We start from the raw sequence: 26,886 nt of genomic DNA, 5'->3' as shown, positions 1-26,886 counted from the left end.
TTTTTACAGAGGTCCTGGGTAGCGTGACAATGTTAAAGATACAAAAGTCATGTCAGTGTTGGTTGTTTTTTTACTTGGATGCCACCTGCTGTTTTCTTGCCATGTATTTTGCATTACCTTCCATTTATTTAGGTGATGAACACTTCAGGGAGTGCTTGTCTGGTGCTTTGGCTCCTTTGAGGATCTTCCAAGACCAAACTGAATGAAGAGATATTAAATGAACATTTAATCTTAGGTTGTAAACATAACATGATGAGACCTGCAGGTTTCCACCTCTGCCTTCTAGAGGAAAACAAACCCCTTCCTTGCTGCCTGCAGGCAGCAGAGGGGAAGCCCCTCTCTCCACCCGTGTGTACTGCTCCTGTGTCCTCCTCCCTGCAGCCTGCTGAGCACAGCAGTCGCACAGGCGCTGGCCTAGGCAGGTGCCATGGGAGATCTGTGTCAGCAGGGAACAATTGAGTAGTGGGCCTTCCTGGGTGTATGCACAGGAAACAAGTACTGCTGTTTAGGACAGGCTTTTACCTGAATGTATTGTTAAATCTGATTCTGGTGTTTTTAAAGACTGGTTATGTCACACTGATAAAGAGTTGTCTCAAATAGGGAGAGCTTCCTACTCCCCACTTAAGTAACAATTTTGCTTTGCAATCAGAAATTATTGTGAGAAGGAAGAAGCCTTTTTATTATGTACAGAAAGAAATTGATAATTTAATTGTACACTGGCCAGAGAGGTTTCATAGGTCTTTTTCTGTTTGTTTTCCGTCTGTAGGTCTGTCAGCCCACTCCTGGTTGCCCACTAAGTCCTATTGACTTTGGCCCAAATTGGGTGTAGTATAGATGCAGGTTTTTTCACTTTCTAGAAAGTTTCCATTTTTTGTTTTTTTTCTCTTCCCTTTCTCCAGCAGTTTTGGAAATTTTTCACCATCAACTATATAAATCTGCACTCCTTTCTCTTGCTGGTTTCTGGCAAAATTAGCTGGTTACAGAATTGTTCTGTGTTTTGGGTTTTTTCCCCCCTAATCTATGGCACTATGGATTATATACTCTCTCTATATAATCTAGATATATATCATATATATGCAATACATTATATATATTATGTATTATATATGGATTATAGATTATATACTCTCTCTCTCTCTCTCTCTCTCTCTCTCTCTCTCTCTCTATATATATATATATATATATCACTCTATTTATGCTAGAGGTTTCAGAAGTCACACATTTCATGTGTTTTTTAAAGGTGCATAAACACCTTTAAAACACATTCATACTGTGGTGTTGTAACAAACGCAGTGTGACCATAGTGGACGTCTCAGGGCTTAGTCAGCAGCATGCCAGCAAAAGCAGCAGATTGGTAATAGTTGCTTTAAGGAAGATTATAGGGGTGTCCCATATCTGTGTATTTTGTGGTATCCTCTTGTCTGTCTGATAAATTTGGGTATTGGATCTCAACAAACAGACCTGGTTACCTGTTCATTGACAGTGGTATTCCAAGGAAGATTTTCCTTTAGTGTGGAAAAGAGTTGAAGCTCACACAAGCTGTGGGTGCAGTAGGTATTCGCTAAGCAGTTGGGGATCATTTAGCTGGACTGAAATAAGGCCATAGTTTAAGTATGATTTGCAGTCCTGGCTCTTTTTCACTGTGCATGCAGTTGATTTGCATTAAAAGTTCCCACTGGTAACAGGATGTGTTGTGTATTTTAAGGACTATAACAAGAACCTATGTATTGCCTAATTCCCCGAGAAAGCCCCCATATAGAACTGTATGGGTATGAGTGACAATGTAAAAGCTCTGAGAGACATCTGGATGTAATTTGCTTACAAAATATTCTATTACAAGGGCAGCACAAAGCCTGCCAGCCTGCCAGTATTTTTTTATTTTTCAGTTGTAGATTGCAGTAAGTTTTAGATAATTATGCTTTCTCAATAAGTGAAATGTGCTTAAAGAACTCTAAGCCAGTTATAAACCGTGTATTTTAGAAATTTTATTACTTGAAGTAGATAACCAAAATTTTGCCTTTTCTCCAAAGCTACTTTTCAAAGCACTTAATCTTTTGTTTTAGCTCTTCTCTAATCTATTCTGCCTATGAAAGGATTAACGAGATGTGAATTTTAATCTCCTTATTGATTTCCTAATTATTTTTCATAATCTAATTCCAGCTCTTGATTTATGCTTCTCACTGATGAAAAATGTAGAAACAACAGGAATGAATAGTCTGTATGTGTACACCCTGAAGCTGGTTGAGGATTTAGTTTTGTTTTGTAACCTTCATCTGGTCTGATGGTCCCATATTACCTATACTGCTTTTTTCTGTCTTTAGTCATACCACATATTTTTAAATTCTCATTCACTTAAATTTAGTTTCTGTAAATTAATGAGGTTTTATTAAGTTGAGGGTCAAGGCTGTACAGTAAATATTTATCATCTTTTGCTGGTTTCTTTCAGTAGTCTGTCTTGTCTTTTATTCTCCAGAGCACTTCCACTAAACCAGCAGCTGCCACCTTGTCTGGAGCAGCCGGGGATCTTGATCTATTTACTGAGCAAACAGCAAAATCCGAAGAGTCAGCGAAGAAACAGCTCTCCAAAGACTCCATTTTATCACTGTATGGCACAGGAACAATGCAGCAGCAAAATGCTCCGGGTAAATAATGTTGTGAAGGTTTCTGTGCAGTCCTATTTTATTCTTTATCTAGAAAAGTTATCTTCTACAAATATAAAACTAAGGTTGGATACCTGTTAACAATATTCAAATGAAGGTTTTTATGTTCAGCTTTTATAAAACTGAGAAAAAATACTGAAATGTAATATGGGTGCTAAAGAAAAACATATATGTGATTTTAATTTATTTATAGCTGTTCAAATTATCAAGTGTACAATTTACTGAAAGGTCTGTGTGGTCTGCTTCTGCCATGTAATTCATCAAGTGAGGGTCCAAGTCTCCAGTGTGCAGCCAGCAGGCTGTCGGGATCCCTACAGAACTGTCAGAGCTTTGGTTTAGCTGTGTTTGTGTGAACACAAAGACCTCCAATACAGCAACTGAAAGATTCTGGTTCACCACAGGGATGCCAAGCATTTCTTGGTAGTTAATCTCATGGTGAGTTCCTTTCCTGTGAGAATTTTAAAGCAATTTTTTGCTTTTACCAGAATCTAAATTGGCAGCACTGACACACAGATGGACAAAGTTATCCTTAGAATTATTTGGTGCACTTCTGACTTACAGGATGGGGGAGGAAAATCACAAGACACTTCTTCTGAAATCTTCTCTTCTTTGGTACAGGTATGTTCATGGGGTCGTCTTCTATGCCATTTACCACACAACCTTCAACTCAATTTCAAGGCTTCCCACCCATGGGAGTTCCTGTGCCAGCAGCAACTGGGATGATGGGAAACATGATGGGACAATCAGTGCCAGTCATGGGACAAAGCACGGGCATGATGGTAGGAGTGGGAATGCCCAATGGATTTACTGGTACTGCACCAACTGGTGTGATGGGACTTCCTCAAACTGTCGTTGGACCTCAAGGTGGAATGGTGGGACAGATGGTCACACCACCACAAAATAAGTATGGATTGCAACAAAACCAACAAGCTCAATGGAACCTTTCTCAGGTAAAGACTGGCCATTCCCAGACAAGAGTGCTTTAGAAAGGATGATGCTTTTCAGATACAAAATGTGTGGCTGTAGGAGGAAGGTCAAGTGTAGCCAAGCTAAAGATACTGGACTGTGAACTGTTTAGAGGCACATGTTTACAAATCAGTGAATAGTTCAATGAAAGATTACTATGAAAGCAGAGAACAATTTTGCCAAGGTTGACCAAACTCAGTTCTCTGCTTCCACAGCTCTTCTCATCCTGTCATCAGAGCCAGCCAGGTAAAAAGCTTAGCTGAGCTAGAGTCACAAAGTTCTGGAACATAAACACAGCCTTCTAACTAAAAGCGGAATTTAACTGCTTGAGCCACTAACAATGAATACTTTCATTCACAGATTTCAAGATAATTTTTGGTGGAATGTGAAGTGCTTTGTGCTCTTAATATTTGCCTGTAGATAATTTGCTTATGTGCATCTATTATTTATCTGTAGCGTTTCCATATTATTTTTTAAACATGTTTAAAAGGCTCTCTAGAAGGCTTAATGTACATGTAGTACTGTATTTGTACATTTTCCAGGGAAATACCTTGAAATTGGGTATTTGAGCGTTTATTGGGGCAGGGTAAGGCAGAGGGATCAGAGCTACATTAGTCCCTTGGAGTTCAGCGTGCATGATAGCAACTATTTTTTTCATACTATTGTTTGCTTTATGATAACAACATAATAATTCCATGCTGCTTACTTAGTAATGCAGGAAGAAAACCTTAGTGATTTACTTAAATTAGATGATACAAATTTTTACTGTTCTGCTGTGTCTTACATTGTGAACATTTATGAAGGTAAACAGCATTTCCTACATGGATAAAACAGCCCCTGTTTGAAAATACAGGCTATCATTCTGCTTTGAAAAGTAATTCTTAAAGGTGAGAATTTCAAAATGTCAGATCAAAAAAAGCTGTGGATATACTGGTGGCAGTCTTTTCCTAGGTAGCTAGCTTTAGAAAGACCCATGTCAGCTTTGAAATTAAAATCTTGCCTCTTATCAATTACATGTTAAAAGTTGGCTCCTAGAACAAACTCTTCACATGTTCCTGTACCCTTTGCACATCAGATGTCAGTATGATGACATTCCACAGTCTGCAGAACTCTGATCTAAACTCTGACTCTAGTTGAAAGGGGAGAGCTTGCTTTACCAGACTAATGTGTTTTATATAGTCTGCTGCTTAAGAATTGTACTCCAGAAGAGAAGTACCACTGGGTAAAGCATGTTTTCATCAGCTTTTTTTATATTTTCAGGTTCAGTGGTGGGTTGTTTTCTGCAGATACACAGTTCTGTGTGAAAGCACACAGAACTTAATTTTACCCTGAAATACTAGTTTGCAATTTACTTAAATTTTTCACCAGTGTTTCCGTTTCATTTTGCAACCTGGTATTGTTCATTCATGTTTAAATGAACTCTGACTTTACCTAGTACTGCCTTTAGGTTGAATCAAATGTTACTTATCCAACATCTCTATTCATTGCCTCTGATTATTAATTGCTTCAAATGCTTGTTTCTCTCAAAGTCATTTTGACATTGAGCACTTAAAATTATAGTGACTTGATATTTTTAAAGACTACAAATAGTTTTGCAACAACCCTGGACTGAATGTGCTGAATCTTGAATTCTTTCTCACCTTTAACTAGATGTTAAATTCATGTGAATTTAATTTCATGTGGATTATTTTACTAATTTTTTAAGGAATTACAGTATCTTGAGTAGATTCTTTAGCAAGGATAGTTAGATAATACTCAAGTTTATAAATCCACCTCATTCTTTGTTGATTGTCACCTAAGTGGACAATTTCTGTAGAAACTGGTGTAGTCAAGATTATGAAGTCTCCAAAGAAATATTGCTGGGAGAAAACATAAATCTGGAGCTACAAGTGCAGACAAGAGATATTACTGGCTTTGGTGTTTCTTTATTGCAGTTCCTACAATTTTGTTTGTTAGCCTTGAAAATGTGAAAGCAAACTTATACCAACCAGCTGCACTGGCTACCTCCTTCACACACTGTCAATTTTCATGTGACATCTACACCAAGTGATGCAGCCAAGCAGTTGATGTATGTTGGTGGTTGAAGGCTCTAGAAAAGATGTTGGTGTGAGAAAAAGCTTAGAAACTTAGATGGAGTCAATATTTTTATTTAATGAGAAATAATTTTAGGGAAATGTACTTGTAACTGTGTGGCTAGTTGGAGGCAGGACTGCTTTTGGCTTGTGTTGCAGTGCCAGTGCTAACCAGGCTCGTGTGTGTGTGTGTGTGTGCTTTGCAGATGAATCAGCAAATGGCTGGAATGAACCTCAGCAGTTCCAGCAATGTGATGGGCTTCGGCCAGCCCCCCAGCACAGCTGCAGGATGGACTGGAAGCTCCTCTGGCCAGACTCTCAGCACACAACTGTGGAAATGAAAGTTGCAATAGAAATCTTTCCCAGAACAGCCACCTAACATTCCTTGTTCAAATACATTTACTTTTGCTGTTCCTTCCATGTACATATATATTCTTTTTCTTTTTCCCCAGCTGTTCAGATTAAGAATATAACTGACTGACCGTGGTGTGGTCTATATTGATTTAAATTTGATGTAGTGAAAAGCAGATCAAGAATATATTTATACATCATTGGAAGCATTTTCATACAATACATATGATTTCATAGATCATATTAAGAAGCTGCTTAACCACATACTGATTTTTTCCCTCAAAATTCTAGATCAAATGTTTGCATATAAGGGATGTAGCTATCATGTTAGTAATATCCAAAAATATGAACCCCAACCCCCCAAAATTACCCAGTAATCCTGTAGAAGGTACTGTATGAACAAATGTTTAATCATATATAAATAGAATGTAAATGTATCACTGAGCAATGTTTTCTAGTGTATCAAACAAATTTTGTTTCATCATACATTTCACTGTGATGTTGTTATGGTGTGCATAACAGGGAATGTGGTTATTGAAAGAAAGATAAACCTGGATGTTACTGTAGTTCTACAAATCAATAGCTTATTCTTTTAAAGATGAGCATTTAATGCATTTGAATTTCCTGTGGTCAAGTCTCTGGCCTGGCTCAGGAGGCAGGCACACCGTGTTAAAGCTGAGAACTGACAGCACAATATGCATTCAAGGTAACTCAGTGTGAACAGATATATTTTGTCTTGCAGAGAGATCCAGGTTTATGACAGTGATTGTGTTTACATTTTATGGTGCCTCGTAATGATAAAATGTTATTTCCCTATATTAAAAGGATAAATCCGTAAATGATTGTGGGTTTTTTATTTCATTATTGTATGACCTATTTGACCGCTACTTTTAATGAAGTAAAACATGTTCAGTTTGGAGGATCCATTTATACAGATATTTAGACCAACAGTTTGTGAGTTAAAATCAGTTTATAATTACACCGTTAAGCTGGATAAATACAAAAAGTATATACATAAATTATGATTTTGAAAATACTCCATTGCAGCCATGTTTCTCTATGTGGAAACAGCGTTAAAACAAAGGTAAGTGTCAGTTTATTAAGCTGAGAGTTCAGAAATGCATGCAGACAAGTTAGAACAAAGCACACCCACTTGATTTGCTTATTAGAGTCTCTGAAAGCTTCCTTTTGTTTCCACAAAAGTCTGTCAGGTCTCAGGCAGAAGCAGATGATTTTAGCTGTCCGAACTGGAACGTGCGCTGGTGCGTCCTTTGTCCTGCTCTTGCCGTGGGACTATCACCCCACGTCATACCTCAATATTGACTGTGTCCAGGTGGTACTTTGGCTCATTAGCTAGATTCACTTTCTCTGTTCGGGTGTGCCATACAAGAACCTAAAAAATACCATGTGTTTTTAGTAAAGTCATCTACAGAGATGACACAAAAACTTTTCACAAAGTGCAGCCATAGGTACCTTTGTGCAGTTGTTTGCTTTTGGCTCCAGTTCCTCCACTGTTGTTATCTGTTTCAGAAAATCAGATTCTTGCATTCCTGGTTGAGAACCACGACGCTTGAATACGGCTTTGGGATGCGACAGGATCACTTGAAGACTTACAGCAAATCCTTGGAGAGAGTGAGACAGGGAAAAAGGTTGAGAAAAACCTTTAGGCCTTACATTTTTGTGCGGCTATACTTATGCCTTGAAGTCTCCTATGTTCTTTTTGAAAATATATAAATTTAATTATGTGGCTAGACAGTATTTGGTAGGTTTGTGCATCCTACATTGTATTGTTTTGTTTTGCCCTTAAGATACGATCAGATTTTTTTTAGTTGCAATGTATTTTCAACATGTTTAATCTATTTCTCATCATGTAGGTAATATATGCTTTCTTGCCTGAAAAGTCAGGTATTGCTAAAATCTTCGGTTATTCTTCCTTTCTACTTTCAATTAAGAAATGAAATTCAATTGTAAGTAAAATAGAATGTATGAAATTTATACTGTACAAACAGTTCCACACCTCAAATTTAGAGTTGGGAAAAATGGTTAAAATATGTTACAACTGTGATACTTAGATTAGCCTGTAGGTTTTTAACATCCCTGTTGAGGAAAGACAAGTCATACTAATGCTCTGCCTGGGGAATAACTTTTAGCACCAGTGGTCTGCCAGGCAGTCTCAGCTGGTCTGAGCCTGGCACAGCACAGCTCAAAGGATTTATTCAGTGTACACACCTCTCTGCAATTCTTCTCTCTACTAACATGTATCAGATTCCTTGAAGGGAGACTGCAAACTGAGAATTCACTGGTTTGAGCAAACTCACCCTCTCTGAAGGAGCTCCCATGAATCTGTAATTTGCCATTATTTATAGAACTCTCCCATTTCCTTCAGCAATGCTCAGTCATATGTATGCTTCTTTAACTATGACTCAAAAACTCTGATAGACTTGTAAAAAAAAAATTACAGTTGTAACTAACTCCTTTTGTCTGATTGCCAGGCCTACTAAGGAAGTCTTCATCAGTTCAGAGTGGTTCCAGCTGTCCCTTTATGACACAAGTAGTAACAGTTTTGACATCAGTTCTGGAAAACTCCAAGAATTCTAAAGCCAGTATTAAAATTCTATCAGTTTAAAACTGAGCATAACTTTCTATAACTTAATGTAATTCTGACCCTTTTATTTTAGTAGAAGTGTCTTGCTACTATGTTTTCCTTGAAAGTGTCTTTGACTTTTACAGGAGCCTTTTGGAGAGGAAAATATAAGGAAGTAATTACTGCATCACATGTAAAGAAGGGCACACTGAAACCACTTTATCATGCTCTTGCGTGTAGGAAAGCGAAGGAACACACCAGAAGGTTTGTTTTGTTTTCAGTAAGAAGTTGGACCCTGATGAAGACTGGATGGATGCAATCTGAGGTCCCAGTTCACTGATGGACACAAAAAACATTTATACATTGTATCTTTTATGTAGCTTCATACATCCTGTCCTGCCTGGGGTAGAGAATAGGTGTCTGCTACACCCTGCACTGCAGTCTTGCTTCTGCTCCACAATTAGCTGCTTGTAGCCTGGCCATGCTGGAGCACAAGGTGGACACTATCCCGGTGATCTTGGTAGCCAAGTGTAATCATTTGGGAAGAGCAGAGGGTGAGAGTTTAAACTCCCTCAGCTACAGAGATTGTGTACAGCCAGCTTGTTACACCTTGACAGGGAACCAGAGATTTAGTACTGATGAACAGAATGGTCTGCTTCAGTTTAGTGGTTTTGGTTAGGTTTTGTCGGCCTTTTTTCCTCAAATAAAATAAACTATAAATTTTGGATGCAACTGGACTTTAATAATTTTGGGCACAAAAAAAAAATTCTTTTGCATGGGAAGGCATTTTTGGAACCCTGATCAGCTGTGTAAGCTGCTCTTTCTTTTCAAATACATTTAAGATTCAAGCTGCCCATGCATAAAGAAGAAAATGAAGTAAACACCAAAATTAGTGTCCTAGATTTTAGTGCACAGTAAGAATCCCATTCTAAGCAGAAGAGACGCAGATTTTCCACTGTTTATCTCTGCCATGTCAGTGTGGCTCCCTGGACTCATAGCCTATACTTACCCATACATTGATTTCTCATAATTTCTCTTATTGCAAGGCTTGCCCTTCTGCTGAGAAAATTGCATTGAGTTCAGAAGGTGGATTTCTCCTACACACAGATGTTCAAGTGGGCCCTGGCCCCTGCATGTGACACATGCCCTTGCTACCATGCTATTGCAAATTGTCATTTGAAGGTACTGTCAAAACTCAGGCATCAAGTAAAACTATAAATTGAGTGTTGCAGGTGACAAGGACATGGACAGTGCACTGACAGGCCTGAGGTTTGTTTCCTTGGTCAGGGTCCACACAGTCCTTGTTTGTTAAAAGAATCCAATAAAGCAGCAACTTAGAGATAAAATAATTCAAGGAGACTTATCTCCTGGCTCTCTAGTTTTTCAGCTCTGCTTTATTTTCACATGTACAGCATTTTGTAAGCTGGACTTGAGAGAAAACCACTTTCTAGTGACAACTTTAAGTCAATTTTATCAGATGTATCATTTTGGTGTCAATAATAGAAGAGACAGCTTGGGTTTTGACCAGACTGGCACTAATTATTTGTCTCAGCAGATAATGGTCCTGTGCTAATAGATGGAAAGACACTGTTGTTTTGAATTCTATCACTAAACAGGGATTTATCTGGGATTACTGTCTCCAGTGTAGCATAACTGAACAGTGCTTACATGCATACAGTTATTTTACTTAGTCATTATTCCTACAAGGTCGTATTTGGCTTAACTTCACATGAAATGCCACAAGACAATTTCATAGCTGGAGTGTAAAGAGGTGTTTCGGAGGGTTTTTGGTGTTTAATGCAAGGTTGTAAATTAAATCTAATTGGCTGAAGAGCCACCTAGATAGGAATTAATTTGTGGGAGGACAAGATACCTGAGAGACATAGCAAATCTAACATCAGTTCTTCTCTCAAAGTAAGCTGTTTCTGTTACTTCACACCTTGACTTGTGTTAGATCAATGGCTTCTGTTAAAAAGCAGAACTATCTTTCTTCATCCAGTTAAACTTGATCCAGGGTTTAAAGATTTTGTTCCCATGGTTAATACCATTGCTTCCTGGATGTTCTAGATTAAAAGCTGAAGCATAACTTCAGAAATACCTGAACTAATTTGTATGGTGTGTTGGTTGCCAGGCGAGAAGCAACACAGGAAATGGCTACTTTGCTTTCTGAATCCAGTTTAGCATTGGAGAACAGCAGTGTCAGCCCCAAATTTCTCAAAATAAGTAACCAATGTTTAATGAACTGACCTAATGTGATTGCCGTGTGCAAATGTGTTTCAAAAATCTGGGGAGGTTGGCCAGCTAGGGTCTTTGAGCTGAGCCAGATGAAATCAGCAGGATCTGTCTCCACTTGCAGTAATTTGAATTTGGCCTTGTGCTTTCTAGTCTAGAATAAGAAGTTTATATGCTTAAAGTCAAGGATGTACTTCTCTGAACAACCACAAGTTAACAATGATCCAAATGAACCTTTTAAGCCGTCACTCTGTTCCTACTCAGCCTCATGATCAAATTCTTGTGAAAATCACTGTGGACGATCATTCACTAAACCAAAGGGAGCCTCCTTACCAGTGCATTGAGACATGAGCACAGAACATTAACTGCAGACAGCTGATAGGTCTCCATATCAGTATTACTGTATGCATCTATACTGTTTGCATGGCAATATTTTTAAAAAAGATCCTTGATCTTCCTTAAGTGCAGTATTTGGTATAACCTAAGTTTGCTTGTATATGGAAACATGGAAAGAAAAATGCCAGTGATGGACTACAGCATGGACTTAGGTTTGGTAGCAAGTCCCTGGAGGTGTGTTGGGAAGTCAGGAGAGAAGGGCAAGGGTAGGAAACTGCACGTTGACATGCATCCTGTAGCCTGCACCTGCTCAGACACCTATGGAGTTTTATTCTGTTTGTGCCCTGCCACTGTATTCCTGAAGGGAATGAACATGCAAATTTCACATTATTTTTTATCAGTCTACACTGCATCCATTTCTCTCTTTGCTGAAATTGAAAATCAAGTTCAATTTCTTCAGTACTTTTTTGAAGACTAATAAAAGTTCTCTCACAAAGTAGTAACTCTTTGTTTGTGGTTGTGTAATAACTTCCTGTATTCTAAAAGTTTTGGGGTATTTTTGTCTCTATAACTCTCCCTTACATGACTTTGGTCAAAACACAAGCAGGTAATGCTCCTAATGGAGCTGCCTTTCCCTCATGCCAGTGATTCAGCCAGCATCTGCAAGGTAAACAACTTAAGAACTTTCCATGTATATCTTCATGTCTGAGTTAGAGTCCCTTGGCTGATGTTGTGTAATGGCCTGCTGCTAATGAATTATGAACCATGCTCTCGCCTTTATAATGCCATCAGTAATCCCTTCTAGAGTACAGTATCAATATGTATCTGTAAATCCACAGGGACTGTACAACTGCACAGCTGCAGTCCTCGATACGCTGCATGGTGCTGGGCATTAAATACCTGCTTCACCCCTGAGGAATGCATTTATGTGAACACCCAAATACTTATTTTTATGCCAGGTTTTACTATTGAGTTGAGATGCCTCTACAGTGCAGAAAAATTCACCTGGTAACCTTTTTGTCTTTGAGGTGATAACAACCATAAGTCCTCCTTTATTTACTCTTTTTGAACAGATGGTCTGTAAATACTGTACATATTTTTATCAATAACTAAAATTAATATAACAGTGCTCTGTTAGGATGAGAAAGAACTGTACACTGTCCTTTTCCCTCTCTCAAAACATAGGGGTATCAGAATAAAAAAAGTGTCTATTTCTACCTTGCCCTTGTATTCCTACTTTTCTCTCCTGAGTACAGAAGATAGTCAAAGTGCAAATACCATATCATTTGCTGGGAAACCAGCTTCTGCTATATCAGAAATTGGACCTGTGCACAGTGGTGATTCATGTGGCAGTTGTGAGTATATACAAAAGATTGTCTAAGCGAGGACTGTCAGCAAGACAGAGCTGCGTGGTGTGCAAACTTCACTGCAGAAGATTGATTAGATCCGTTTTGAAGCTTTTCTGCCTTCATCCACCAGGCGACAGCTGTCAGTGATGTTTCCCCTAAGCCCAGTGTTTCAAACTATATCCATCTACAGTTATCACTGTCATTCTGAATAACCAATGCAACATGAATAATTTCATGATAAAGTAGCATTTTACAACATGAGGTCTAAGAAGGTCTGCATTTATACTGTGTGGTTTAGATTGATGACAAAATGACAGGCAGGGACTCCTTGTAAGAATTGCTAGGGTGAATTAATTTACAATTAACTTGTTTCAGACAGACAATTCATACAACATAAAAGCCAAGCTGCCACATAAAAATACAAACAAATTAAAGCAAGTTCAGATACCACCAAGTGGCAAATTAATTAGACAAGATGTACAAGCTTAGACTTCCAGGATAGTTAGTGCCAAAGGGCTGCACACTGCCAGCACTTCGGAAGTTTAAGGAGCTGCTTAAATTGAGAAATGGAAACAATTCAAGTATCATAAATGATCCTCACCTGCCATGTCAATAGCAAAGGGCCTGTCAGCTCTCCAGCCCGTGTACCAGCCGACGACCTTGCCATTCTCCACTACCGGGCGCTCGTACCGCCGGCCTCCCACCAGGCCCACGGGCCACACCGACACCTTGCGCGTTGTCCGCATCTGCAAGAGGCAGGCACAGCATCACTGCTTTTCTGGGACTGCTCCTGGAAACCCACGTCAAACAGCAAGACCAGGAACTCAAAAGCAATTCTAGCTTACAGATTGCGGCCCAAGAGCTGTGTGTGCGCACTCATTTTCTGTGAAATCTCCAGCTCTTTAGTCCATAGGCATCTCAATTCTACTTTAAATACCCTATTCATAATATCTTTTATGCCAAGAGTTCTTAAAGCTGTGAAAAAACGTGGGGTTTATTTTCTTGTTTGTTTGGGTTTTCAAAGGCATAGATCTTTTCTATCTGCAAGACTACAGCATTCTGGCAGTGGGCTTATGTCTATAGATTGCCGAGATACTGTAAAATCCCAGAGAGAGAAAATATTATAATAATGATTAATGCACATTTCACAAGAACAAGTACAATTAGTTTGGGACTTGTTAAAAATGCATTGAATAGAGGAAATTGTGACACACAACCCTTTCCTACCTGAAGCAGACCTGAGATGCAGCTCAGCTCTATTAAGGATTTGTGAAAAAGGATTGCTAGGGCTAAGTCTTTTTAAATTCTGTATTTTCCCTTTAAAAGTTCTCTAAGTTTCTGAGAAGGACAGAAAGTGGGCCAGGCAGGATGCTTATTATTACCAGCAGCAGCTTTCCCCAGTGGTGTAAATTAACTAAATGCAAATCTGGAAATGTGATCCTTATCTAGCATAGAAGAAGCCATAGGTATGCAAAATCGACTGTAGCAAAGAGGTATCCATGACTGGGAGTCACTTCAAGAAGGGCATTGAAGTGCTGGGGCGTGTCCAGAGAAGGGCAGCGAAACTGGGGAAGGGGCTAGAAAGTGAGTCCTATAAGGAGCAGCTGAGGGAGCTGGGGGTGTTTAGCATGGGGGAGAGGAGGCTCAGGAGGGACCTCATCACTCTACAATCGTCTGAAAGCAGGGTGGAGCCAGGCAGGGCTCAGCCTCTTCTCCCAGGTAACATTAGGAAACAGCCTCGGGCTGTGCCAGAGAAGGTTCAGGTTGTTCTTCACTGAAAGGCTTGTCAGACATTGGAATGGGCTGCCCAGAGAAGTGATGAAGTGACCATCCCTGGAAGTGTTCAATAAACTGAATATGGCACCTAGTTTAATTAAAACCTATGGTTTAATTGATGTGTAATTCAAACAAAGGCTGGACTCGATCTTGGAGGTCTTTTGTAACTGTAAAGATTTTGACTCTGATTCAGTGACTTCAGATAACTGGTTCAGTGGTCCATTTTCTTCAGTAAGCAGGAGATAATATGACACAAACCTTGACACACTGCTCCCCATGGGAAAATCAGTCTGGTGTGAGAACTTGAGCAAGCAAGTGCACCAACACAGCAACTTGCACAACTTAACCACACTGGTTCAAAAGCCACTGTGCTTTAAATATGGTTCTTTTTAAACAAAGTATGAAACTATTTTAGTGCAATGTGGGCTTAATTTGATCTATTCTAAAAACAGTCTTGTCTTTTGTTGTAATTGAAACTTACTCCTTGGGGAAAAGTTATCCCTTTTTCCTTCCAAGCACTCCTCTCAGCAAAAACAAACACAGTTTTACATATTTGTAACTGCAGTCCCCTATCGATGGATGCTGAAGTAAAAGACAACCTTGGTTAAATATTAAACACTTCCCTCTCTCTCTGCCAAGGTGAAAGATTTATCATGCATATCATCAAGACTCGCAGGAGTTGTACCAGAAAAAACAAAGACATCACGTCAGCATGGCTCACATTTCTAAGCTAGAAACATTAGCAGATTCATAGAACTTTAACATAGAGAAAGTATAAAATACGTATTTAAAAATCCACAAAAAATGTAGGCACACACAGAAGAGAGACATGCACCTTCCCTCCCAATTAGTTGTCTATCTTCAGATTTATTTATCAAAGAATCCTCTCTCCCACTCTAATAACTGTTGCAGCTGGAACATCTCACTCAGGGTCAGCAGCCCATAGTGTATAAGAGCAGGGTATGCATTCAGCTGGCAATATAGGGAATTCTTGTGATAAGGATTCTGTCCAAGCCATTGCCTGGTTAATTGCCAATGAGAGACTGCCATGAATCTTTCTGAGGTTGTTGATAAACACCTTTACCTGCAACTGTTCTCTCTGCTTAAGTTTAACTTTCAAGTATCTCCCACTTCTCCGTATAGGAAATGCAGAGTTAGCAATTAGCCATTTGGATATGGACATGGGCCAAACCTCCTCATGAAGATCTTTTAGCTCTGGTTTTAATGACACATCTCTTTTGCTTATTTTGCTAACAGCATATTTTTATTAACATCCAAACATACCAGACATGGACACAGGGAATCATCCTGTTGTGCATATCTACACAACACCATCAAACTACATTCACCCAACAGTACTACACCAGTAAATACCACAGGATAAAGAGACATGGTGCCATTAATACCTCCTGGAGGGTGTGGATGCCTGAATGAATTACTAAAGTTCAGAATTGCAGTACTGTAGCCATCCTGCGCCAACTGCCTGTGCCCAAACTCAAAATGCCACAAGACAAGGGCAGGCACACTCTGGCTGCAAGAGCGTGGTCAGAGCACAGTGCACCCATGCCCTGCCTGTGTGCACAGTAAAGGTTTGGGTAGCTGTACTGCAAAATGAGCCAGGTTACACAGGACTTTTAAACTGGGTCAATAGTGGTCTCAGCAGCTGTAGTGGCAGAACCAGATGGATTTGCACTAATACTCTACAACACACAGTGTGTTGGAAAACCTTGTCAATGAAAAGTATCTCACTGACCTCATAAAACCAGCATGAAATGACCCAAGAAATTTTAAATTTCTAATAATCTTGGGTCAACCTCAGTGTCTGTGACTTATGTCAGTAAAGCCACCACACATTAGAAGCAAGTAAGCCCTTACAGAGCTCCTACTTTTTGTCCTTGGGTGACTTTATTCTCACAGGTTACATTTTTGAAGCAGGTGTCAAGAATACAGCAATTCCTTTAAGTAAAAGCTGAAAGAGCACATCTAGACCAGTATTTATGCTAATTCTGAAATACCTCACAGCCTTGGGATATGCTAGGCAGATGAAAGTAGGAATATTTCTTTTAATCTTCTGAGAATAGCATTACTGCAGTTAACATACCGATATGTGAAGGCTGTATTTATGTATGATGGAGAAAAAGCTATTATTTGGATTAAAAGGCCAGCTTGCACCTGGAATTTTATGCTACTAATCATAGGGACACAAAAAAGTTATTCAAAAATGTGTTAATTCTGAATAGCTTTAGTGCCATGGGTTAAACAACTGCCAAAAATCCTAGGGCTTACAAAAACAGCTTCCTAAATAACTCTTCTCTCTGTCATTGTAGTGACAGCAGTATCACAGGCTGTGTTAGTACTCAGCATTTTAAATCCTGGTAGCTTACATGAATGGTATTCTTCTTACTTACACTTCAGTCTCTGCAAGTTAAGCATCTGTTCTGTCCTAGTTAGACTTGTGTAGTTAAGGAGCAGAGACAGGTACCGTCCTGCCTGGCTTGGACAGCTCTCTCAAGGTAGAAATGCTTTTGTCCTCTATTTACTTTTTGAAAAAGGGTCTTGGGCATAGGAGGAGAGTGATGTGCTGGATGGGGAAGATGGTAGAACAAACCTGAATGAAATAGGAGGGGGAGGAGAATTAGGAAGGAGTGGGCAAGGAAATTACAGGAGAGATGAATAACAGTTGACTGAAGAAATGGCAGTGAGGCGATGGGCATACAACAGTAAATACAGTAACAACAGAGTAATCACTGAAGAATAGCAAGTGAAATGCAGGAAATGGAGCTGAGCAATAAAAGACAGCGATAAAAGCATTGCTAAATTTAGTATCTCATTAGTCAATCAAGAAAAGCTGCTTAATGGGATGTGCTGGACTGATGGATAGGGAAGATACCAAGCCAGTAACAAACTATAAAAGCCCAAGGGGAATGAAGGCACATGACAGAAAAAAAAAGAGACATGGCTGTACTTCCTACAGTGAAAAGGCTTCCAGACTGGAACAACTGTCCTGGTGTTTTTGCAGTTTCATGTCAATGTGTTTCTGTTTGGAATTCAAAGCCCTCTGCTAGGGCAAACCTGCTGCCACACCTTGTAAGCCTGTCTCTTTGTGATCTGTCCTTTTCAGACTACAGGTTCACATCCAAGCTCACCATCCTACCCCACACCCCTGCCCATCCCAGTGATACTCCAGCAGATTTCTATGCAAAATTCCAATTTATTATTACCAAAGGCAGAATCTAGAGCTCCTTCACTACAACGTTTCCTCAGGACAAAATTTTATGGGTTAAAGCATCAGCACAGCCAGGTTCCCTGTCACTTCTCACACAGTTCTCTGCATTACTCACAGGCCATTTAAAGCCAAATTCTGCTTCAACAAAACTTATGTGAGAGCACTACGACTCAGCCAGACAGCTGAGCAGTGATGCTGTGCCTGTTTACTGAGCCTTTGGACAGAGCTCCTGCCCCCACTTACCATCATTTCAAAGGAGGCACCGAGGCATAAAGAACCTGTGCCAGTGGCTTTCGTGGTTCAGGGACTTTGGGATACTTAGGGGTTAGGAACTTCAAAAGGCAAGTTTGTTGTCAGCAAATTTGACTGTGAAGGGTATTCTCCATGGGAATTCTCCTACTTGCAGAAGGGATCTACAAATCAAAAAAATTGTCATTCATTGATGTAGCCTCCTCTGTAGGTCTCACAGGTGGTTTGCTTCACCATCCTCCCTGACAGAAAGCTTTCTTTCCAAGCATCTGCCTTAAACCTCCTCTGCTGATTTGTATATAATCTACATTGCAGAGGGAGGATAGATCAATTCCCCCTTTTCTCCACAACATTTTATATATAAGGTACAATGATTAATGTTTCTAAATAATACCACCATCCTTGGGCACAAATGTCAATATTGCTTCCCTGCAGAAGAAAACTGTACCAAATTTAACTAAGGCAATTAGCAGCCAATTTCTGTGCACTGGGTCAACTTCCAAAACATTTGCTACTCATTTTACTTCTGGGCCCTTCTATTTACTGGTTGTCTCATTCTACTCCCTATCATTCTACTGGGTTGTGTTCACTGTACCGCTGAAGGGCTGCTGACCCCGTGTAATTAATTTCACAGTAACAGTATCAGTTTCACAGGTAAGGCTGCTGCTGCCAGTGAAGAGACAGAGAGTACTTGGTACTTTGTAACAAAGCATAAACCTGTTTCAAATAGCCTTTTTTTTTTTTTTGGTCACTGTTTTCTCTCGTTTTTAAGCTATTTCATTCTCTGACAGTCTTTTCTAATCCAGCCTCTTTAGCATAGGTATTACGTGTCTATGTGGAAGAAAAATGTCAGTGTGCGTTTAAAATCTGTCATGTACTCCTAAATCATTTATATACTAGAAAGGTATTTAATGCACTGCTAAGTCATATTTGGATCACTTTTTATTCTGAAGAAAATAACCAATGACTGCCAGATAATATTTAATTCTGTCTAGACTACTGAATGTTATTTTTAAGACTATTATAAAAATCTAATTTTACCAACCAGCTCGAAGAGATTCAACAAAAGATTTTCACATTTTCAAAGATAAAGAGATTCACTTATACTACTTTTAAATAATTTGCATAAATATATCCATTAAAAATAACACAGAAATTATCTTAATACATTGTATAAAGATTAGGACAGTTACGTGTTATTGAGCAAACACTAACCCTTCCCTAGTCAAAGCTGGAATAAATAGTAAATATTCACCTCTCCTATAACACATTTTTTGAGTTCCCCTCAAAATATTCTACAAAGATGATCACAGGAAAACTGAAGCCTGTGTGACATGCAATGCCTGCAAGTATTTCTGTTCTATTTTTAATAACAAGGAATTCTTTTTTTAGGCTATTGAAATGGCTGTTAAAAGCCATTAGAATATCTGCCACCTTCATACATACCTTTTGATAGGGGAGGGCAGGGACACAAGAAAATCCTTGCAGTCTGTATCTGTGGCTTTTTGAATCTTGAGCTGCCTGTAAAGACTACTCCAAATCAGGGAGAGCAGGATGAGCTCTGTCCTCTCATACCTCCCTTCCAGCTTCAACTCTGCCATCATATTCAGGGCACTCTTGTGCACACAACAGCTACAGCAATTTGGATTCTGGTCCACAACTCAGTGGGCAATGGACTAACTGCTGAGCTACTGGAGTTTGGGTTGGGTTTCTTTACCCCTTAGAAATGACAATTAGGGCTGTGAACTACTCTGAATTCCATGCTACAAGGCTGTACCGACATCACACCTTAGAGCATGGATTTCTCTGAGACCCAGCCTGTAAATCCTCTCCTTGCACTCAGACAAGGCAGTGCAATGTGCCACACTTGCGTGCTCTAGGCACCCAGCAAACATTACTATGAAATTCTGGACACGATGACCTGGGGTGGCAGGGAGGGAGAACATGGTTCTAGATACGAGCACTTTAATTTCAATGTATCAAATGTATCTCAAATATATCTAGTTTAGGTGTCTGAACAAAACACAAGCAAAAGTGGCAGAAATAACCTAGACAGGAATCTCTAAAACTCAGTGTGTTTCTGAATGCAGCAAGCTCACTTTCAGACAGGTACTGAAGACCTTCCCTACTCTTGTATTCCTCATGATGCTCACCCCTCACCTACAGAGGGTTCAGGACAGTCTGCACAATCAACAGCAGAGTGGATCTCCAAAACTAATTCCTCTAATTTGCATACATATCCAAAACATGGACCATGGAAGTGATGGCCTTTGGCCAACTACCCAAAATCTGAAAAGGGCAGAGAAAACACCTGAGACATAGAAAAACAGGAATTCTGTGAAGAGTTAAGGGAAATGGAACTTAGCTGTCCATCTTCAGTTTCCAGTGCTTAGGTTAATCCTGTTTTTAAAATCTCTCTGTGAAGGTGGAGTGCCAGTATTATCTAAGTTTATTTTTCCTCTGGAAGTTTAAAAATGTGAAATCAGCAGTTGCTAGGCATCAGTCACAATATTACAATAACTTGCACTCAGGAATAAGATGAAGCACAAATGCACCAGAAACTATAAGAGTCACTCCAAAATGAACAGCCTGTGGTAAAAAATAGAAGCTATGGTGAGTCATGTAGAAACATTTGTAAAACATCTTAAATATAATAGTTGGAACTTCAGTCCTCTCAGTGGCTTTTTTATGAATGCAAGCTGACTTTTAACATAACAGGTATTTTCGGAAAGCAGACTTGTTTTTGATGGAGAGATGCACAAGGACACCTCCAGATGAACAGATCATGCCTGAGCAGAAAGCACATAAATTATTTCTGAGCTCTGGATCCCAAAATTATAAATTACAAAATACAATATGCCAGAATCACAGGCATTAAAGAAAAACATGTTTTTTCACCTGACCACCACTACACTCTCAAGCAGAAAGAGTTGGGAATAACTTAAAAGCCACACCTCTACTCCTGGAAATATTTCTTCATCATTGCTGCAGCCCCCTTTAGTACTCTAAAGAATTTCACAATCATTGAATAGGTTGGTTCCTTCCCTGCAGCCTTTCCATGGAAGGTGAGCCTTTCTTTGCAAAATGCTAACCTGAGCCAATGCTGTAGCAGCAGGAAGACAAACCAGGGTCTTCACCTTATTCTAGAAAGGACAAGTAAAACTGTTTAGACCCTGCCCAGTTCGACTTTGAGAGCATAGCTTTCACCAGTCAGAAGTGACCTATCTATCCACATGCCATCCTAGGTCTTAAGAAAAAAAAAAAAAAGATAATTATAAACAGCACCCAAGGATTCCAGATTTACTACAGAAGGTGACATTTTCCAGACTACTGTAAGCTGGGTTTTTTTTCCCTGATTTCCATGAAACACACTTAGCCTAGGTCTTCTGGGCCCAGCTCACTCCACATCAAATATAAAGTACTCATTCTTATAAGCACCAGGCAGAAGTACTTTGGACAGAGATTAGAATCTCTTCATCAAAAGCTCTCAGAAGCATCCCATGGCATTCCATGTCAAAGCATGCTCCTTTTTGATCATGGCCTCCTGGTTTATACACTACAATTCACAATAAAGCCTTTGCTGCTCTTGCTTTGTCAAAAGGCTCCATCTCCTGTCAGGACACCAGGGAAAGCCGCAGCAAAAGAGCTGCCTTAAACACAATCCTTCATATGTGCAGTTCCCTTGCTCACCTTCTGCTCCGCAGTCCTGCTTGTTTGACCTCTGAGTAAAGCACATCCCTAACACAAATGTTCCTCTCATGCTGGCTTTACAGTCCTAACTAGCCTTGGTTCCCATCTCCCTGAAGCCTCGCTGCTGCTACTGAAACCAGCTTTGGCTCAGCAGCAATCCACTACAAACAGGACAGACCTGCTGCTTCATAAACCAGCAAATGTACACAGCTGCCTGCACACAGTGCTGCTGGCACAGTGGGGCCTACACACGTCTGTCCCCATGTCAGTGGCACACTGAAAGAAACACAGCCAGCACAGGATGGTGCTAGGATGAGAATTCAGAGCTCCTGTCTCAGTCTCCTACTTTTAAACTACCCCCTCCTAGTGAGCAGACTACAGTTTGTCAGCCCTCTTTTGGGAAAGCAGCTGCTGGTCTGGAGAATTGTTCCTGGCAGGGCAACAAACTGAAAAAGCTCCCTCTCAGGTATAGTTACCACCATTTTCATAGCAGGAATTACTACCAGGTTTCATCTGCAAACAATGCATTCTGAAGCTGTGCTCTTCATGCTTGGAGAAGACAAGTATAATTTACGCTCATAAATCAATCAATTCCTCAAGGAGGGATCAGGATTAACCACAGAGCTGTCAAGCCAGAATCTATGAATACATAGATTTTTCTTTTATCAAGTCAAAAAGCAACCAGCCCTCTAGCAGTGCCTCGACTGAAAAATCAGGCTCCTGGCTCGCTCCAAATGTAACCTCCCACACGTAAAGGCGCATCCCCTTGGTAAAGCCTGCCAATGGATTTCCGCTAACTTTGCCAGGTCAGCAAAGCATTCCTTGTGTTACTACCAGTGGCATCCCAGAGCCCCTGCCAACAGCTCCTTAGTGACCCCAAAAAACAGCCACAGGAACTTGCAGAGGCAACTGAAGCAAAAGCTCCTTCTCTGCTCCTGTAACTGAGTTTTCCAAGCTCCCCATTTCTCAGGGAAAACTCACTCATGCATGCCTGTCTGCCTGCAAACACAAGGCTCAGAGCAAACAGCTCCTTCCCAGCAGATGAACGCAGGGTAAAGGGAAGCCTTAGGGTTGCAGAAGCTCCTGCTGGAGGTTACAACTCTTGTTAGCAAGAGGAAACACAGGTTGCCTGTTCTGTTTGCAATTTTCAAGGTTAACCCTTCAGACAGCTTTATCCCATCACTTTCCTGAATTTCCTAGCTAATTAGAGAGGTAATTTGTACCTTTCTATTTCATAATTTACAGCAATTAGTACAATAATGATAGAAATTTTAAAAGAATAAATGTGACCAGACTCCTTTTCAAATAGCTGTGGAGCATTCAGGAAAAATGCCAGCCAATACTGTTCCTTCAGCTTGTCCCTAATACTGGTACTCAACACCAAAAACCAAGAAAATTCCCCCACAAACACACAGTAGGTATTTCTCCAAATATCTCCTGTCCCACATTACTCATTGCCAAAGTATTTTGGCATTATGTGTGTATTTTCTGTTTCCATTATCAGGCTCCTCAAGATTCAGTCAAATTAGCCTTATTTCTACAAATACACGTGAGCATGCCCGTAACATCAGACAGGTATGTGAAATTACTCTGCATTATAATGCACTGAGCACAGCTACGAGAATGTTAAAAAATCAATTGCAACAAAGGTTTAGCCTCTAGGCAAAGGTCTTTAAATTAGCAGCTTCAATGCTGAAGGGGGCAAAAGAAGTAGGACATCCCTGCTGAATGGGGACCCTGCACCTGCCCACACACTGGAAATGGAGAGGGATGCATTACGAACCTAAACACAACGAACCTGAGCGTTTCTAAACCAGCTTTCTCTAGGGAATTGCATGTGATTCACATTTCTGCATATCACGTTCCCCTTAAGTCACTGACTGTAAAGCACGCGAGGAAGAGCAGAGCTCGGCAGCCAGCGGCAGGGGATGGGTGTTCACCTCCAACTACAGCTCTGTCCACCGGCACAACACACAGACCGCAGCGCGTCTGAAGCCCTGTGCTGCCTGCCAGGCAGGGAAACTTTACTGTTTCCCTCCCTCATTTCCCTGCCAAGGTCACTCTCCTGGCTGTCACAGAAGATGCATATGATCTTTCTTCTCCTGTTTTATGTCCACTCATTAAACACCCTCCTTCCTGCCAGGGGGAACCCAGAAAGAAAGCTGGATACCCTCTGCCCCGAGCTCTTGCCAGTTCCCACCAAAATGAAACAAAGCCCTTCACCAAGGGAAGGCAATGAAGACAAAAACAGGTCCCTTCACAAAAGAGACTCCTGAAAGGGCGTTCAGTCGTTACACAAGCGATTTGCTGCTTTTAAGAGCAAAGGCTTCAAAAAGGCAACTCCACGTGAAGAAGCCGGCTCTGGCTTAATTCATTAGCGCCAAGTAAAAAGATGTGAAGGACGGCGACTCCTGATGCGAGTTTGCCCTACAGGGAGAGGAATGCAGCCTGAAAAAAACAAACCAAAGAGCACTTTTCAACCCAGTTTTAAACAAAAACGTAGAATCCCTTATATAAACCTTAAACTTGCCTCGCTCGGCAACAAAGTGAGAAAAGAGCAGTGAAAAGTTGGGGGAGTATGGAAAGGAGGGAGAAGAAACTTAAAATCAAGAGAGCGGTGCTCACACAGAGGCAGCTCCGGGGAGCCCGGTGAGGGACGAGTGCTGCAAGGTCTCCGGGCGGGGATCGGGCTTGACTCCCCCGTGCCCGGAGCTTTTGGGTAAGGGGCACCGAGCGCGCCGCAGAACGGGGATGGGGCACAACCCCAAGCGGGAGCCTGAGGAGGGGGAGCGGCAGGAGCCAGAGGGGAGAGGCGGGGATCGGGGATGGGGACGCGGCGGGCTGCTGCGGGGAGCGGTGAAGCGTGGCGGCCGAGCGCGCCCCCCTGTCCCGCACGCACCTCCTGGAACAGCTCCAGGCTGTAGGTGTTGTCGTCGTCGGCGAAGAAGAGCACCCCGGGCTGCGGGGGCGGCAGGTGCTGGTGCCGCTGCCGCAGCCAGGCCAGGCCGGCGTTGCGCTGCTCGGTGGCGCGGGGCAGCCCCGGGCGCTTGTAGCGGCGCGGCGGGGGGACGTGCAGGTGCGTGCAGGGCAGCCCGGCGCCCGCCACGAAGCGGGTCACCAGCTCGCTGCGCGCCGCCGCGTCCTCCACCAGGATCCAGTGGAGCCGCGACACCTGCCGGAAGGTGTTGGCCAGGCGGGTGAGCTCGGCCTTCTGCACCGGGCGGCTGTAGGTGGGCGTGATGGCATAGATGGTGGGCAGCGCGGCCTCGGGCCGGCGCCGCGGGGCGGGCGGCCGCGCCCCGCCGCTACCGCCCTCGGCCCCGCCGCGGGGGGACAGCGCGGGCAGCGGCGCCCGGCTGCTGTCGATGTCCAGCACGATGATGACGATGAGCACCCAGGGCAGTAGCAGGAGAAAGCGGCTGAAGAGCAGGGACTTCATGCTGCCCCCGGCGCCCTCCCGCCGCGCCGCCGCTCAGCACCGCCCCATAGACGGGCGGGGCGGGGCTGGCCCACCGCGCTGCTCTGCGGGGGGCCCGGGGGGCGGGGGGGGGCGGGGCGGGCGGCGGGCGCCCCCCCCCCCCCGCCGGCGCGGGGGCCACCGGCCGGGCGGGTCGGGGAGCCCCGCGGTGCCTGCGGCAGCCCGGCGGGGTGGCTGCCGGCCCCGCTCCCGCCCCGCCCCTCTTCCCCGCGCGGGCGCCCGCCCTCCTCCTCTTCCTCCTCCCGCTTCACCCTCGGCATCGCAGGACCGGGGCTCGGCGGGGGGCTCTGGGGAGACGCTCCTTCTCCTCCGCTTCCCCGGGCGGCTCTGGCGGTGCGCGGGGGCGGGGAGGGGAGGGCGGGCGGGAGGGAGGGTCCCCGCGGGCGGGGGCCGAGGGGGCTCCCGCCCCGCCCCGCTCCGGCTGCCGGCCCCGGGAGCCGCGGGGAGGGGGCGGCGGCTCGGGGAGCTCCGCGCTCCGTGCCCTCGGGGACGGCGCCGGGCTCGGCCGGCGGGGACGGGGACTCGGACTCGGGTGGCGACGGGGTGCTGCTTCTCTCCCCTGCGGGCGACAACTTCGGCCGGTGGCCGGGACATCTTCTCCGGGACAGCGCCAGCCGACAGGCAGGGCTGGGGTAGGCGGACGGGTCCGTCCCCGAGCACTTACCCCTCGCAGCGTCGGAGAGCCGCTCCCTTCATTTCTGCTTCGCTTTGGGTTTTGGGTTTTTTCCTACCTCGGCCGAAGTAAGAAGTTGTAAATAAGGCGGCGATTTTCCGCAGCTCCCCTCGGTGCCCGTCAGTCGGTGTCTCCTCCCGCCCCCCGCACCGCACCGCCTGCGCTCCATGGACCGCATCTCCCCGTTGTCCGGGCGTGCAGCTTCCCTGGAGATCACAGGGACTTGAGAGCACCTTCTTAGAAAGCAGACGTATATCAGAATTTCGTAATAATCCACCTGTCTTTATTTTGAGAAAAAGGCATTCATCAGGTGCTGCAACACAGGTGAAATGTGCAATCTAAAACCTCTTACAAATCCGTTTCTCACAGGGAAGTTTCCGATGCATTTTTCAATACTCCCTGCTGTCATAACTAAACACTTCCTTACAGCTTCAATTACGCTTTTAAAACTTCATGCTGCATAAGAACACAGAAGCAGAGCAGTAGAGTTTGCAAATTACTGAATTCTCCACGATTCTCTGATTAAAACGTGGAGATCGAATTATGTTCTCGCTGGCTTCCAAGCTGTTTGAGATAAGACATAGAATGATTCGTCACTGATACTTCGATTTTTGGTAGGAATAGCATGGCTTGCAGAAATCGGGGATGCCTGCACACCAGCCTCCTGGGCTTTCACCACTGGTTTCTTCCCTGCTTATATTCATTCTTCACATTGGCATGTGTGTAAAAAATGTAGATAATGTGGACACTATGTCCATCTATCATTCATATCTATTCCAAATCGATTTGTTATTCAAAAGGACACACACACAGAGGACATTGAACCGATGTAATGTAAGCTGAAATTCATGGGAAAGTGAGGGTGACACCTGGCCAGGCACTGAACATCTGAATGAATAAATATCTGTGTAGCAGAGAGCTAATTAGAGTTAGCATGTTTAGTGGAGGAGTGGAAGGGCTGTTATGTCATACTGAAATAATATGGAGGAATGGAGCAAGCATAAACAGTTCAATATATTCAAATCAAGAGCATCTCAGACACAAAATTACAGTTGCCAGTTCTATGCTGATACAGTTTATCTAGAGGACGATCACCTAAACTGTGTCTCTCCAGTGACTGAGCACACCACTGTTTACTCATTTCCAGTACAATTCTATTTACAAAGATAATTTGTTCAAATAATGCAAACATGTGTATCAAAGCAATATACCAAGAAGAGATTGCTTGTTCTCATTTGCAAGTC

The 26,886-nt window shown here is 42.5% G+C and overlaps 2 protein-coding genes across 4 annotated transcripts in view; one reads left to right on the top strand and one right to left on the bottom strand.

Moving 5' to 3' along the window:
• The window catches only part of SMAP1 (small ArfGAP 1), an 89,863-nt gene extending 82,975 nt beyond the window's left edge, over positions 1-6,888 (top strand). For all 3 annotated transcript variants that reach the window (XM_014263655.2, XM_005518133.3, XM_005518134.3), the window contains 3 exons: positions 2,474-2,642; positions 3,279-3,610; positions 5,905-6,888. In XM_014263655.2, coding sequence (XP_014119130.1) covers positions 2,474-2,642; positions 3,279-3,610; positions 5,905-6,039 — 636 coding nt within the window. In that variant the 3' untranslated portion in view covers positions 6,040-6,888. The remainder of the gene's footprint in view (positions 1-2,473; positions 2,643-3,278; positions 3,611-5,904) is intronic.
• B3GAT2 (beta-1,3-glucuronyltransferase 2) lies at positions 6,889-24,930 on the bottom strand. Its single transcript, XM_088052611.1, has 4 exons — positions 24,391-24,930; positions 13,152-13,296; positions 7,523-7,671; positions 6,889-7,442 (listed from the first exon to the last, which is right to left on the bottom strand). The coding sequence occupies exons 1-4, from the start codon at positions 24,928-24,930 to the stop codon at positions 7,356-7,358; spliced, it is 921 nt and encodes a 306-aa protein (XP_087908737.1). The 3' UTR covers positions 6,889-7,355.
• Between the last annotated feature and the right edge of the window lie 1,956 nt (positions 24,931-26,886).

Source organism: Pseudopodoces humilis, chromosome 3 (genome assembly GCF_049639895.1).
Source record: "Pseudopodoces humilis isolate 2021_Gansu_Grassland_sample_001 chromosome 3, ASM4963989v1, whole genome shotgun sequence".
Taxonomy (NCBI): Eukaryota; Metazoa; Chordata; class Aves; order Passeriformes; family Paridae; genus Pseudopodoces; species Pseudopodoces humilis.
Note: the sequence above shows the minus strand (reverse complement) of the source record. Positions and strands in the feature narration are given on the sequence as shown.